The sequence below is a fragment of the Macaca nemestrina genome, chromosome 2 (genome assembly GCF_043159975.1).
Source record: "Macaca nemestrina isolate mMacNem1 chromosome 2, mMacNem.hap1, whole genome shotgun sequence".
In the NCBI taxonomy this organism is placed as follows: domain Eukaryota; kingdom Metazoa; phylum Chordata; class Mammalia; order Primates; family Cercopithecidae; genus Macaca; species Macaca nemestrina.
Genome location: NC_092126.1, coordinates 171,779,113 through 171,794,202, shown reverse-complemented (window position 1 = coordinate 171,794,202; position 15,090 = coordinate 171,779,113). Strand labels below are relative to the sequence as shown.

General features: G+C 41.6%; 1 protein-coding gene across 17 annotated transcripts in view; it reads left to right on the top strand.

The window, feature by feature from the left end:
* Positions 1–15,090, top strand: part of LOC105470413 (pleckstrin homology like domain family B member 2) — a 234,215-nt gene that overhangs the window by 154,955 nt on the left and 64,170 nt on the right. Inside the window, exon 1 of one of the 17 annotated variants that reach the window (XM_011722397.3) lies at positions 13,485–13,744. The exons of the other annotated variants lie outside the window; for them this stretch is intronic. Within the exon in view, the coding sequence (XP_011720699.1) occupies positions 13,652–13,744 (93 nt within the window). The 5' untranslated portion in view covers positions 13,485–13,651. Of the gene's footprint in view, positions 1–13,484; positions 13,745–15,090 lie in introns of those variants that run through there. 17 annotated transcript variants of the gene reach the window in all.

The following is a 15,090-nucleotide window of genomic DNA, read 5'->3' as shown; positions in this document are numbered from 1 at the left end:
TAAGACTAGCATACTTGAGGCAAAGAAAAATCCCAGAGACACACTTCTGTGTGTTTCCTTGGGTTCCCAGTCTGCCTTCTTTCCACCTTTCAGAGTCTTCTTCTGTTTTTCCCTCCATATAACGTACAGGGTTCTGAGTTATACTTAGTGGGAGAAACAGGGAAAAGTATGTCTAATTCATCTTCCCTGAAGCCAAGTCAATGAGATTAGTTTCCTAAAGTTGCAAATAGCCAAAAGCTTTGCTCTGGTGAAGTCTAATGACTGCAGGTTGAAAATTTTTGGTTTGCATAAATTGATATTTCTTATTCCAGATTGCTAAGACCATATCCCAGCTCTGGGATTGTAATTTGGATTTTGAGGAAAGACAGAATTTTAAGGAAATGCTGAGTAGAATTAAAAGGAACAAATTTCTCGTATGGTGATTATTCTTTCATTCTGATTATAGAATAACAAAGCTAAAGCTATGAAAGGTCATCTTTTCCATCAGATCACGAAGACCAAGGCCTAAATCATCTTAGGCAGAGATTTCAATTTACAAGTTGTCTTGGGAGAAAGGAAAATATTCATGCATACCTCTGAGATATTGTGGGTTTGGTTCCAGACCACCGCAATAAGGCAAACATCATCATAAAGCAAGCGATGCAAATTTTTTGGTTTCCCAGTGCATATTAAAGTTATGTTTACACTATACTGTAATCTATGAAGTATGTAACAGCATTATGTATAAAAATGTACATACCTTAATTTAAAAATACTTTATTGCTTAAAAAAATACTAACAATTATCCGAGCCATCAGTGAGTTGTAATCTTTTTGCTGGTGGAGCGTTTTGCCTTGATGTTGATGACTGCTGACTGAACAAGCTGGCGATTGTTGAAGGTTGCAGTGGCTGTGGCAATTTCTTTTTTTCTTTTTCTTTTTCTTTTTTTTTTTTTGGTGAATCTCACTTTGTCTCCCAGTCTGGAGTGCAGTGACCCGATGTTGGCTGACTGCTGCACCTCTGCCTCCTGACTTCAAGTGGTTCTCTTGCCTTAGCCTCCCTAGTAGCTGGGACTACAGGCACCCGCCACCACATCCAGCTAATTTTTTATAATTTTAGTAGAGATGCAGTTTCACCATGTTGGCCAGGCTGGTCTCAAACTCCTGACCTCAAGTGACCCACCCACTTCAGCCTCCCGAAGTGTTGGGAATACAGGTGTGAGCCACCGCGCCCAGCCGGCGATTTTTAAAAATAAGATAGCAATGAAGTTTGCCACATCGATTCAACTCTTCCTTTCACAAAAGATTTATCTGCAACATGCAATGCTATTTGGTTGTGCCTTACTCACAGTATAACTTTTTTCAGAATTGGAATCAGTCCTCTCAAACCCTGCCACTGCTTTATCAAGTAAGCTCATATAATATTCTAAATCCTTTGTTGTCATTTCAAAAATGTTAACAGCACCTTTACCAGGAGTAGATTCCATCTCAAGAAACCATTTTCTTGGCTCACCCATAAGAGCAATTCCTCATCAGTTCAAGTTTTATCACGAGATTTCAGCAATTCATTCACATCTTCAGGTTCTAAGTTTAATTATAGTTCTCTTGCTGTATCTACCACATCTGCAGTTACTTCTTCCACTTAAGTCTGAAACCCCTCAAAGTCTTCCATAAGGACTGGAATCAACTTCTGCCAAACTCTTGTTCATGTTGATAAAAATACCAATACCTCCTCTTCTGAAAATGGCATCTAAAACGGTGAATTCTTTCCAGATGGTTTTTTGATTAGCTTTGCTCATGTCTGTCAGAGGAATCACTACCTATGGCAACTATAGTCTTACAGAGTAGAGTGTATGTTTAAAATAAAAAGATTTGAATGCCAAAATTACTCCATGGGATGTAGAATGGATATTGTGTTATCAGGCATGAAAACAACATTTATTTCCTTGTGCATTTTTATCAGAGCTCTTGGGTGACTAGGTGTGTTGTCAGGGAGCAGTAATATTTATTCATATATTTTTACATTTATTTTAAGTTCTTGGATACATATGTATAATGTGCAGGATTATTACATAGGTAAACATATGCCATGGTGGTTTGCTGCACCTATCAACCCATCACCTAGGTATTAAGGCTGGCATGCATTTAGATATTTTTCCCGATGCTCTCCCCCACTTCCCCTGAGCAGTAATATTTTTTTTTTTTTTTTTTTTTTTTTGAGACGGAGTCTCGCTCTGTCACCCAGGCTGGAGTGCAGTGGCCAGATCTCAGCTCACTGCAAGCTCCGCCTCCCGGGTTCCCGCCATTCTCCTGCCTCAGCCTCCCGAGTAGCTGGGACCACAGGCGCCGCCACCTCGCCCGGCTAATTTTTTGTGTTTTTAGTAGAGACGGGGTTTTGCCTTGTTAGCCAGGATGGTCTCGATCTCCTGATCTAGTGATCCGCCCGTCTCGGCCTCCCAAAGTGCTGGGATTACAGGCTTGAGCCACCGCGCCCGGCCTTGATTGAACTAAAGTATTTTAATGAATTGTGTCTTATAGGCTGTAGTCTTTCAGAAGAAGCAAACAAGATCTATTGGAACTTGATCAAGCTAAAGTGAAAATGTGAAGAGATGACAGTATGATTAAATTTTGTTGCATTTTCTTTTTTTCTTTTTCTTTTTTTTTTTTTTTTTTTGAGACAGAATCTCACTCTGTCACCCAGGCTGGGGTGCAGTGGCCAGATCTCAGCTCACTGCAAGCTCCGCCTCCCGGGTTCACGCCATTCTCCTGCCTCAGCCTCCCGAGTAGCTGGGACTACAGGCGTCCACCACCTCGCCTGGCTAGTTTTTGTATTTTTTAGTAGAGACGGGGTTTCACCATGTTAGCCAGGATGGTCTTGATCTCCTGACCTCGTGATCCGCCCGTCTCGGCCTCCCAAAGTGCTGGGATTATAGGCTTGAGCCACCACGCCCCGCCACTGTTGTGTTTTCTTTAATGGTATAGAGCAGTAGCATAATCTCTTTAACAGAATGGGCTCAGGCACTGTGCAGACTTCCTTCTGGAACACTGTCTATGTAAGAGAAACATCTGGCATGTTTTTCATAGATGCTGTATGGAAATTATGATAATACTGATCACATGAATTTCTTTGACTTATGGCCAGTTTTTTTCAGTCAATAGGGAGAAATACACTTTTTTCTCCTTGGATGTGTTGGAGTCATTCATAATGGGCATTTTCTTTAAAATGATATATTTTTGTCTTTTAAGAATAGTTCACCTCCAACCTTAATATTTTTTAAAAGTAAAACATTTCATAGCCCACCCATCTGCTGGTTTATTTTAAGTAGAAAAACAGTGCAAAAAATCATCAGGAAAAGGTCTAAAATATAGAGGATCCTAGATAAATGGTAATTGTGGTCAGAGATTTACTTGCATCTGCCTAACAAAACGCAGAGGTGGAAAAAACAAGTCAGAAAAACGTCATTGGCCAAAAAGTTAATAGGATTAATTAAATCAAGTTATATTACTTCAGAATGTGTTTAATGTAAATGAAAATCAAAATAGGCTGGGCATGGTAGCTCATTCCTGTAAATGCCAGCACTTTGGGAGGCCAAGGTGGGAGGATCACTTGAGCCCAGGAGATTGAGGCTACAGTGAACCATGATCACATTATTGCACTCTAGCCTAGGTGACAGTGCCAGACCCTGTCTCAAAAAGGAAGAAAATAAAAATAAATAAACCTGACTTTAGCATATGTTAGTAATTAAATATATACTTACTTTATATTTATGTCTGTTTTTAAAGTACAAATAAAATAGGCATATAGCCAGAAATAGTAGTAGAGGCAAGTGGATTTGAGGGAAATGTTGACACAGGTGAATAGCACTGAATATTTATTCAATTTTTTTTAAGCAGGGTCTCCCTCTGTCACCCAAGCTGGAGTGCAGTGGTGTGGTCACAGTTCAGTGCAACCTCCGCCCCCCCAGCTCAAGTGGTCCTCCTGCCTTGGCCTCCTGAGTAGCTGGGACTACAGGCATGAGCCACCATGCCCAGCTAATTTTGTATTTTCTGTAGAGATGGTGTTTCACCATGTTGCCTAGGCTAGTCTGTAACTCCTGGCCTCACATGATCCCCCACCTTGGCCTCCCAAAGTGCTGGGATTATAGGTGTGAGCCACCAGTCCTGGCCATTTATTCAATTTTTATTTTATTTATTTTTTAATTGGAAAGCTACCAAACCACAATAGGTTTAGAGAGACTTCTGAGTAATCATAATTTTTATTTGGATTTTTTTGTGTGTGATAATAATTTTTAAAAACGCAGGTGAGGAATTGGTTCATGAGATAAGAATAAAAGAACTAAATTTCTTCTTCTAAGTATGAGTAAGGCAGAATATGAGAAAAGTTCCTCAGGTATTTGAATGATGCGGGCCCTCAGTAAGGTGGGGACACCCATGTCTCTGAAGTTTAAGGTGGAGCCAGGGGCAATGTGAATAGAAGCCTGGGTTTTATGTCAAGGGTGAAATATGTGTCCTTAATAAGACAATGGATTCTTTGGAGGGTAGTTCTTTCTAGAAGCTACTCCACTGGACTTAGTATGCTGGAGGGAATATATGTTGCTCTGTAGTGGTGAGCGTGGGAGGACCAAATGACAAGATGCCTTTTTCCCCAGGTTACTATGGCAACTGGACAGAGCTCTGTTGCCAGGGGCAGAGGCAGGTGGACCACAGGGCAGGGAGTTGGTGGCCCTGAGGGAATTCTCTGTCCATCTAGATAGCCGAAGAAACCCCACAGATTTTTCAGGGAGACATTTGGCTGCCTAACAACATATTTTTCCTGTATTTCCTTTCCCTGAAAATAATTGGGTTTAGTTTTTAGGTGTGCTTGTTAATCAGTACTAGAGATGGTCCCTCAGGGTCTACAAGATAATTATCTAGTTCACTTCATGCTTTTGACAGAAACCATCCTAACCATGACTGACAAACAGCGAGCACCTACTTCAAGACTGGCACCGCCTTTAGACTTGAAAGTACATAGTGCATCACATGTTCTCACACACAGTTCCTTACTGAATTCTTCCAGGATCCCAAGGGGAGGTCCTAATCTTCTCATCTCTGTTTTATAGACCATTGTAATTGAGGCTTGAAAGGTTGAACTTGATTAAAAAAAATCATAACTGTGTTATAGGTCTGGTAAATGTCAGAACTTCAAATCCAATTCTGTATTCTTTCTACTTAATCTGATATACAGATTCTGCTCTTAAAGTCCAGCTGGACACAGTGGCCCACACCTGTAATCCCAGCACTTTGGGAGGCCGAGGCAGGCAGATCACTTGAGGTGAGGAGTTCGAGACCAGCCTGGCCAAGATGGCAAAACCCCATTTCTACTAAAAATATAAAAATTAGTCGGGTGTGGTGGCAGGCACCTATAATCCCAGCTACATGGGAGGCTGAGGTGGGAGAATTGCTTGAACCCAAGAGGAGGCGGGGGTTACAGTGAGCCGAGATTGCAACACTACACTACAGCCTGGGTGACAGAGTGAGACCCTGTCTCAAAAAAAAGAAAAAAAAAAAAAAAAAGTCCAAGAGTTCTGTGGAGGTAAGAAGTCAATTTATTCCACAAATCATTAAAATAATAAGATGACAGAGAGAGGCACCGAGCCTACTGTAGTCCTGATATCTTTATTTCTAAGCGTTTCGCTTATTTCTGGTCATTTTACTTCTAATTTTCCTGGGGAAAGTGCGAAATGCCCCTTCAGGGCGTCCAATCTGCATAAAGGCAGGACCATGCTGCCCCAGATTGCAAAGCGCTGGGAATGAGTGGAGATGGAAGTGCTGAGCATTAGCAGCTTCTTGGAGATTGCGAGTGTGGGTGTGGTGGGGGTGAGTGGGGAAGTAGGGAAGTAGAAGGGTAGATCTACTGGATAATCTGATCAAGATTGCTTTTTGTTTATTTTGAGGGGAGAGAGGGACTTGAGTACATTTTCAGACAGAGGAGAAGGAATCACTAGAGAGGAAAAGGTGTAGGAGAAGGAGTAATCAATAGAGCAAAGCCACAGGACCGTGGGAACAGGGTGCAGTGGTGCAGGGCAGAGGGCTTCCTGTTGGAAAGACTGAGACTCTCCTCAGATAACTGAGCTAATGCTCATGCTGTTTACTGTGTCCCAGACACCATTCTAAGTGTCATATATGAACAGTCATGCATTGCTTAACGATGGGAATGTGTTGCTGAGAAATGCACTATTGGACGATTTCATCATCTTGCAAAAGTATATTGTGAAAGAGAACAGCAATGAGTTTTCCTATTATCTACACTGGCCACTAGTTGCATGAGAGTGGGCTCTCTAATTAGGTTTCTAAATCTCTCTGTGCCTCACTTTCCTCATCTGTTAAATGGGGATTAGATAAAACCACTCCCACAAAGTTACGAAAAATAAAAATTAAAAAAAAGATGGGGATTGTGTCTGGCACTCAGCAAGCACTCTGCGAGTTTTAGCTAACTGCTGTTGACTATTTTGCTCTGGGGATAGGTGGGAATCATTTAAACGTGTGAGAATTCTAAAGTAGACAGTAACCCTTTCACTTGGGGTCTGATGTAATGTGTGAAGAGATTGGCTTTCTGTTTTTTTTTAAGTCATTTATTTATTTGAGACAGTGTCTCACTGTCACACAGGCTGGAGTGCAGTGGTGTGATCTCGGCTCACTGTAATCTCTGCCTCTCAGGCTCAAGCGATCCCTCCACCTCAGCCTCCCAAGTAGCTGGGACTGCAGGTGTGTGCCACCTCGCCCAGCTCATTTTTGTATTTCTGGTAGAGACACAGTTTCACCATGTTGGCCAGGCTGGTCTCAAACTCCTGGCCTCAAGTGATCCACCGCCTTGGCCTCCCAAAGTGCTGAGATTATAGGCATGAACCACCGTACCCAGCCTTAAAAGTCTGAGCTACCTTTGGGAGGGTCACCCCATGGGTAAGCTAGGGATTCCTCAACATGTTTTGCATTAGGTTTGTTTACATCAGCATCACCACAAGCGCATGAGTAATATGTTGCACTATGATGTTACAACAGCTATTATGTCATTAAAAAATAGGAATTTTTCAGCTCCATTATAATCTTTTTTTTCCTTTATGTTTTTCGGGTTAGAGAATGGCAGATGACACCCATTATAATTTTATGGGACTACTTTTGTATATGTAGCACTTTGTTAACTGGAATGTTGTTATGTGTACAGATATTTTGGTCAATGATGGGCCACAAATATGATAGTGGTCCTATAAGGTTGTAATACCATATTTCTAGTGTAGTTTCTATGTTTAGGTCTGTTTAGATCAGAAGTACTTACCATGGTGTTACAATTGCCTACAATGTTCAGTGCAGTAACATGCTTTGCAAGTTTGTAGCCCAGGCGCAATAGACTATACAATATAGGCTAGGTATGTAGTAGGCTAATACTATATAGGTTTGAGTAAGTACACCCTGATGTTTGCACAAAAATGAAACAGCCTAACCTTGCATTTCTTAGAGCATATCCCCATTGTTAAGCGACACATAACTGTATGCATTCATATATAAAAATCCTCATGATAACCCAAGAAGGTAGATATTCTAGTAATCCTGTTTTATACATGAGGAAACGGAGACACAAAGAAGCTAAATAGCTTGGCCAGGGTCACACAGGTAGCTACAGAACCCAGATTCAGACCTAAGTGGTCTGGCTCCAGAGTTCATGCATTTAGCCACTATAGTACATTGAAGAAAGGAGGACTAGATGGACAAAGATAGAGGAGGGCAGTCTAGGGAATTTAAGCAGAATGGCCTTGGTCTCCTTAGGCAGTGTGTTTGTGTATGTAAGTGTATTGAGCGTGTTTGAGAAGTGGGTATTGAACATCAATGAGTGGTAAATGCTGTCCTAGTTATTCACATATGTCTCACTCTCAGTACAGTTATCTATTATTCTTCAGGAGAATAGGCATATAGCATACAAAATGTCAATAGTAATCTGCACATAACAAATGTTGGTTAGTGGCTGTCACATTCTCCAATAACTTACAGTTGCCTCCAGAGCAGACATAGTCACACAAAGCCATTACACTTTCGTTTCCTCTTTCCAGCTCAGCCCTACTGGTGGTGCACACATACACGCGTACACTGTTTAAACTAAGAGTAGCAGAGTAAAGTGTTTTCCTGACCACAAGCCTGAAGGCAAACTTCCCAGCCAGTGTATAAAATAAAATAATGTCTGGCTGAGAAGCCAGACTTTGAACTGACTTCCATAAAGATAATTTGAAAAACCAAATGATAAAAACCCCTTACTTTTATATACAAATGAGATCATTTGTCCTAAACTGATTAAAAAAAAAAAAATACTAAGGCAATGTTTGTGTAAATGTGAAAGCCAGTGACAAGGCTGAAGAGCAGTGTCTCCACACAAGATTTCCCCCACATCTGACACCAACCGCAAGTTCTGGGGTTTCCTAGACCACCCTCAGATTCGATAATTCACTAAAAAGGCTCACAAAACCCATTGACAGCTATTATAAGCACGGTTACGTTTCACTATAGAGAAAGGATACAGATAAAGATTAGCTGAAGAAAGAGACACACAGGGCAGAGTCCAAAGAGTTCCAAAGGCAACACTTCCATGTCCTTTTTCCTGGAGGTCAGAATGTGTTATTCTACCAGCATTAAGCATTGGTAAGTGATAGTGTGCACATGATAGGGAGGCTTACCCAAGCTGTAGTACCCACAGGTTCTTTGTTTGTTTATCTTTTGAGAGTCTTGCTTTGTTGCCCAAGTTGGAGTGTAGTAGCACGACTGGGCTCACTGTAACCTTTGCCTCCTGGGTTCAAGCAGTTCTCCTGTCTCACCCTCCCGAGTAGCTGGGACTGCAGGCGGCCACCACCACTCCCGGCTAATTTTTGTATTTTTAGTAGATACAGGGTTTAACCATATTAGGCTGATCTCAAACTCCTGACCTCTGGTGATCCACACGCCTCAACCTTCCAAAGTTTTGGGACTATGGGCGTGAGCCACCATGCCCAGCTATTTTTTTCTGTTTTTTTTTTTTTTTTTGAGACAGGGTTTCCCTCTGTCTCTCAGGCTAGAGTGCAGTGGTGCTATATCGGCTCACTGCAACCTCTGCCTCCTGGGCTTAAGTGATCCTACAGCCTCAGCCTCCCAAGTAGCTGGGACTACAGGCGTCAGCCACCACGCCTGGTTAATTTTTGCATTTTTTGTAGAGATGGGGTTTTGCCGTAGTTTTGTTTGTTTGTTTGTTTGTTTGTTTTTGAGATAGAGTCTTGCTCTGTCTCCCAGGCTGGAAGTGCAGTGGTGCGATATCAGCTCACTGCAACCTCCACCTCCCAGGTTCAAGTGATTCTCCTGCCTCAGCCTCCTGAGTAGCTGGCATTACGGGCGCCTGCCACCACGCCCGGCTAATTTTTGTATTTTTAGTAGAGACAGGGTTTCACCATGTTGGTCAGACTGGTCTCAAACTCCTGACCTTGTGATCCGTCCGCCTTGGCCTCCCAAAGTGCTTCGATTACAGGCGTGAGCCACCACGCCCGGCCCTGCTGTAGTTTTTATTGAGACTTCATCACATAAGCATTACTGATTGATCAGTTTCCCACATGGTTAATTTCAGTCTCCAGGTTGACTGATACCCCATGACCCAAGGCCCCCACACTAAATCACATAATTGGTCTTTCTGGAGTGGCCAGCTATACCCTGAGATCGTCACATGTGGCCCACTCTACCCTAAACAAAGACACTGCAGTTGAGTACAACATAGATTATCTCCCAGACGCCAACGGCAAAGGTCAGACCTCTCTTTGGGCAAAGACAAATTATTTATTACCCAATAAGTAACTGAGCTTTCTTTAGTAGGATGCCTGAGTCCCTCATCTCTAAGTTTTAGAAAAGTGTTCTGCCTGAAATTGTACATGGTTTATTAGTCATAATGTAGAAGTCCATTAATAAAATTTAAAAAATTATCTCCAAGACTTAAATGCAGGTCTATTTCTTTCTTACACTCCAGGACTAGTATGGGCTAAAAGAGGCCTCTGCTCCACATTTCCTCACTTTGCGCCCAGCCCCGATGGAACCAACTCCATCCGGAGAGCCACTGTGCCATGTTAGAGCACGGCATGCGACGAATCGTGCCCTGGCTGTTGTTCATGCAGAAGTGATACACCTTGCTTTTCACACTTCATTGGCCGGTACAAGTCTGAGGGCCATATCCAGTTTGAGGGTGAGGAAGAGAGGAGCCATCTTACCCTGTGTCCAGAAAGAGGTGAACTGATCGTAATAGCCCAGTTACTACCCTCAAGGATTTATCTCTAAAACAGACAGACCCATATAACCGACTTTGAGCCATTGCTTCTGTTTTCCCTCCTTTCTGTCATTACCTAATTGAAACATCAGGGTTTGTACATGGAATCCTGGAAAGTCTGCATACTGGCTGTCAGCACCAGCTTTTCTCATTCCGCCACTCACTTTTAGACCAGGGTTCCTGACTCTTGTTGTTTCCAAAACTTACTTTAGGGCTGTTTTAATCCCTAAGAGGAAGACATGTGGCCCATTTCTGTGCAGGTACCTCATCCCTCTTCCCCCAAAAGACCCCATCTCTCTAGCCACATACTAGTGGTTTATCTCTGAGCATACCATGATATGCCACAGCTCTATGCCTTTGCTTCTGTGGTGCTTTTGTGGAAATGCCCTGCCCAACCCAGTGTCCCAGTAGACCAGACAGACGCATATTTATCCTTGAGGACTCAAATTTGTTTTTCTGTAATTTTTGTGTACTGTTTCTCCATCTGAACTCATAGGTTGTCTATAAACTTCTGTTGTCACTGCTTTTATAACTGATCACCTATTTGTGCCTCCTATTAAAGAACTGAGGGTAGAAATGCTATGTTTTGCTGTGTGCAGTGTGTCATGTGAGAGGCAAAGGTGAGAGGAGGATTGCCTGAGTCCAGGAGCTTGAGACCAGCCTGTGCAACATAGCAAGACACCGTCTTTCTTCTAAAAAATTAAAAAATTAGCTGGGCAAGGTTGCATGCCTGGAGTCCTAGCTACTCTGGAGGCTGAGGTAGGAAGATCCCTTGAGTCCAGGAAGTCGAGGCTTACAGTGAGCTATGAGTGCACCACTGTGCTCTAGCCTGGGTGACACTGACAGACTTTGTCTCAGGAAAAAAAAGAAAAAATTTTTCATCTTGCCATCTTTTTTCATTTATGGATCCCCAGCATGCTACTAGACAATAAGTAAGTTAGTAGACCTTTGTTGAACTGAAGGTTATGGAGACATTGAAGTCCTGGGGCTAACAGAAGAGAGAAATCAAGTCACACCAGTTATTGAATGTATTTTTTTTTATTATACTTTAAGTTCTAGGGTACATGGGCACAGCGTGCAGGTTTGTTATATATGTATACTTGTGCCATGTTGGTGTGCTGCACCCATCAACTCGTCATTTACATTAGGTATATCTCCTAATGCTATTCCTCCCCCCTCCCCCCTCCCCCCACCCCACGACAGACACCGGTGTGTGATGTTCCCCTTCCCGAGTCCAAGTGTTCTCATTGTTCGATTCCCACCTATGAGTGAGAACATGCGGTGTTTGGTTTTCTGTTCTTGTGATGGTTTGCTGAGAATGATGGTTTCCAGCTTCATCCATGTCCCTACAAAGGACATGAACTCATCCTTTTTTATGGCTGCATAGTATTCCATGGTATATATGTGCCACATTTTCTTAATCCCGTCTATCATTGATGGACATTTGGGTTGGTTCCAAGTCCTTGCTACTGTGAATAGAGCCGCAATAAACATATGGTCACACCAGTTGCAGTAGGTCCTTCTAAAAAAAATCCCATTTCAACTAAATTATATCTAAAAATTAAAGGTTGACCTTTTATTTTAAGTAATACGTGACCCAACATACTTAGTTATAACAAAAGGTTTTTAGCAAAGATTTCACCTGTGCTTAAGTGTCAGCGGTTGGTTTTCTGCATAATGTATGTATTTGTGCAGTATGTGTACCATCCTGTGACCTAGACTAGTTGGTGTTAGTTACAAGGGCCCTGGATGGGTATGAGAGATGGATGGTACCCTCTCCTGAGGGCTGTGAATCTGCAGTGGGAACAATGTCACACACATTCCTCTAAAGATGGAAAAAAGCTCAGAGGTCAAAAAACTTACCCCTAGCCCATCACCTTTTTTTCCCCCTTTAACCTCTAAGTGAAAAACTACACACAGTTTTCTTCAGGTATACTGTCTAAAATCTTGTGTCTCCTTCAACACTTCCTTTGATATATATGGGAGATAGAGATGAAGAAAAGGAGAAATGGGAAGGGCGAAAAAAATAAAAATGTATGTAAAATAATTTGATTCAAGATGACCTATTTTCTAAATTCTTAGCACTGATATTTTGGACCATTAAGGTATGTAGACTCTGTACTTGTGACTTTTCAAGAGAATGAACAAGATTGCTGGTTTGGAAAGGTGGGTAGGATTTGGAAATCTCAGGGCAGCCAGCCTCTCGACTTATTAAATAGCAGGTTATTAGGTGAAGCTTCAAAGAAAGTTTGGTTTTAAGTGGGGAGACGGACATCACAGTTTGCCAGGACCAATCCCAGTTTGCATTTGAGGTTCCAGCATAATTATTAACAGTGCCCTCTGATTCTTGAAAGGTTCTGGTCTGGAATGGTCGTTCTGGATTTGGGTCATACAGGTTGGAGGCTATTGGCATGATGGAAGGAAGAAGACTCCAGAGTGCAGAAGGCTGAAGGGAGAATTATGAGAGTAATTTCTGTTCAGAGTTTTCCTTTAAAGGCTTCTTGTAATGCTTTCTGAAATGCCTTACAGACTTTCTTCTGACGCACTTTGGACATCAGTTTGTTTTTCTTTGGTGCAGCTTGTATAGGGCCAATGTGTCTCAGCGCAACCTGGATTTCTTTTAAACTCGTGGGCAGCAATGCTGCCTATGTCAGTAATTCAAACTTGGACAGATTGGCTGTGAATGGGGTGATAAGAATAGAGAGAAACACATACCAGTAGACCAAACTTCCTGTGCACAAGCCTTTGAATACTGCGTTTCACTGTCTGAAATAGCATTCATCTTAAGGCTGGGATCATTTATTCCCTTTGGAATTAAGCAATACCACTGGCAGAAAAAGAAACTATTTTGGGAAGGCCATGTGGGAGGAATTTTTCTATGTATTCCAGGCGAGACAGAAATATCTTTCATGCTTTTGAACACCACACCTTAGTGCCCAGGTAATTGGAAATGGACAACTTTCAGATAATCTCAAATGTTTATGCCAAGGCTAATGTATACATGTTATACTAAAAAGATTAGGAAAGACTGAGTTTAGATGCTTCAACTTAATTACCTAAGTGGCAGAAAAAGAACTTTTCTTTAGAGACTCGCCTCTAATATAGACGCTATTGAGAAGTAAAATGCAGCATCTTGTCCCTCTCCCTCTCCTTACGTATGCTCTTGGAGGTTGTTTTTGCGTATGCCCCTGTAGACTTTTCCAGATTGTTGGAGAAGTTTAAAATAAGGCAATGAAGGCTATGTTCCCCCCACCCCACCCCCGCTTCCTCCCTATAAAGCTGAGGTGGGCAGGGCTTGGCAGCTGGTAGAAACTGCAGAGATAAATAAGTACCAGGGCTCCTGGATGGACAGGGTGCGGAAGAGCCCAAGATGAGAGTGTGTAGCTATGAGTGCCTGCCGTGGGAAGAGGCCATGAGGATGGAGCTGCAGCTGGAGTCCAGAAGTTCAGGCAGTGAAAGGGAGGTGCGAGCTTGTAGGAACTAGTTTATTAGTCCTTTTGATGAAGCTATTGCTCTTTTATTTTTTTGTTGGGGGATTACTTTAAAGGGCAAATGTAAGTCAGATACACCTTAAATATCTGTCTTGTCATTTAAGTAATGTATTTAATGGAACCTAAGGAGTTATGTTGGTCTCTTCTATTTGACTTTTCTACTTGTTAATAGCATCAACTAATAAAAAGCTAATTATCTTATAAGTTTGTCTTTACAAATTAGCTGCAATTGAAATGAGAACAGCAGTCCAGTGATGCTTAATATTTTTCTGCTTTATTGCTGATAAGCAGTTTGGAAAATGTTTTTCTATGGAGAACATGTGAAGCCTCCTCTCAGTGTGGTAAATGTGATCACAACAGATGGTTTTTGTTTTTAGTTCTTTTTTCACTTTGGCCTTGGAATTAACGTGAAAGGTAAAGATGTTGAGATTTCCTACCTTAAGCAATGCTGTCTAGGTTTATGAGAAGCAGAGAAGCATTTCGTAAATTATATCCTGTTGCTCACAAACTATATAATTAACTTAAAGTTCAAAATCATAAATATCTATCTGTTGCATGGGGAGTCTGGTAAGATTGTAGTAATGTTATAGACATCAATGGCCTATGTATTTATTTTTAAAAAACAAATTTTATTTTCTAGCTAAATTAATCAAAGATTTAATGACCTCTGAATTTGAGTTACATCCGAGTCTATCTGGACTTAATGTGAAATGTTCTTCATTTTAGTGCAACATTCTATCTTTTTTACAATTTTAATTATATAAGAAATTAGTAGAGAAAGACCATTATATGGTGACCAGGCATTAAAAAGTTTTGAAAATTTTCAAAATTTTCAAGAAAAAAAATTGAAGACATAGATAAGTCTTTTAAATTAAAAGATTCAGTAAGTAGCTGTTTTTGTCTTTGTGGGTCTAGCACACAGTCTAACAGTAGGATAATATTTAGGAAGTTAGAGAATTAATTTTAAGCACAAATATTAAGTCAGTAGTGATGAAAAAGCTAGATATTGTTGAAGGTAGATAAGTAGAGGGTGGGAAGGAGGATAGACAGGAAATGGAGGTTTAAAAAAAAAAATGAGTTTGGTGCAATGGCACGTGCCTGTAATCTCAGCGACTTTTGGGAGGCTGAGGCAGGAGGATCACTTGAGTCCAGGAGTTAAAGTGAGCTATGATTGTGCCACTGAACTCCAGCCTGTGGGACAGAGTAAGACCTTGTCTTTCTCCCTAACCTCACCCTTCAGAAACCTGGGGGAATTGATAAGTCATGAAAACGCTTACTGAGTGCTGATGTGTGCTAGGGCCAGCCTGTGATATACCAA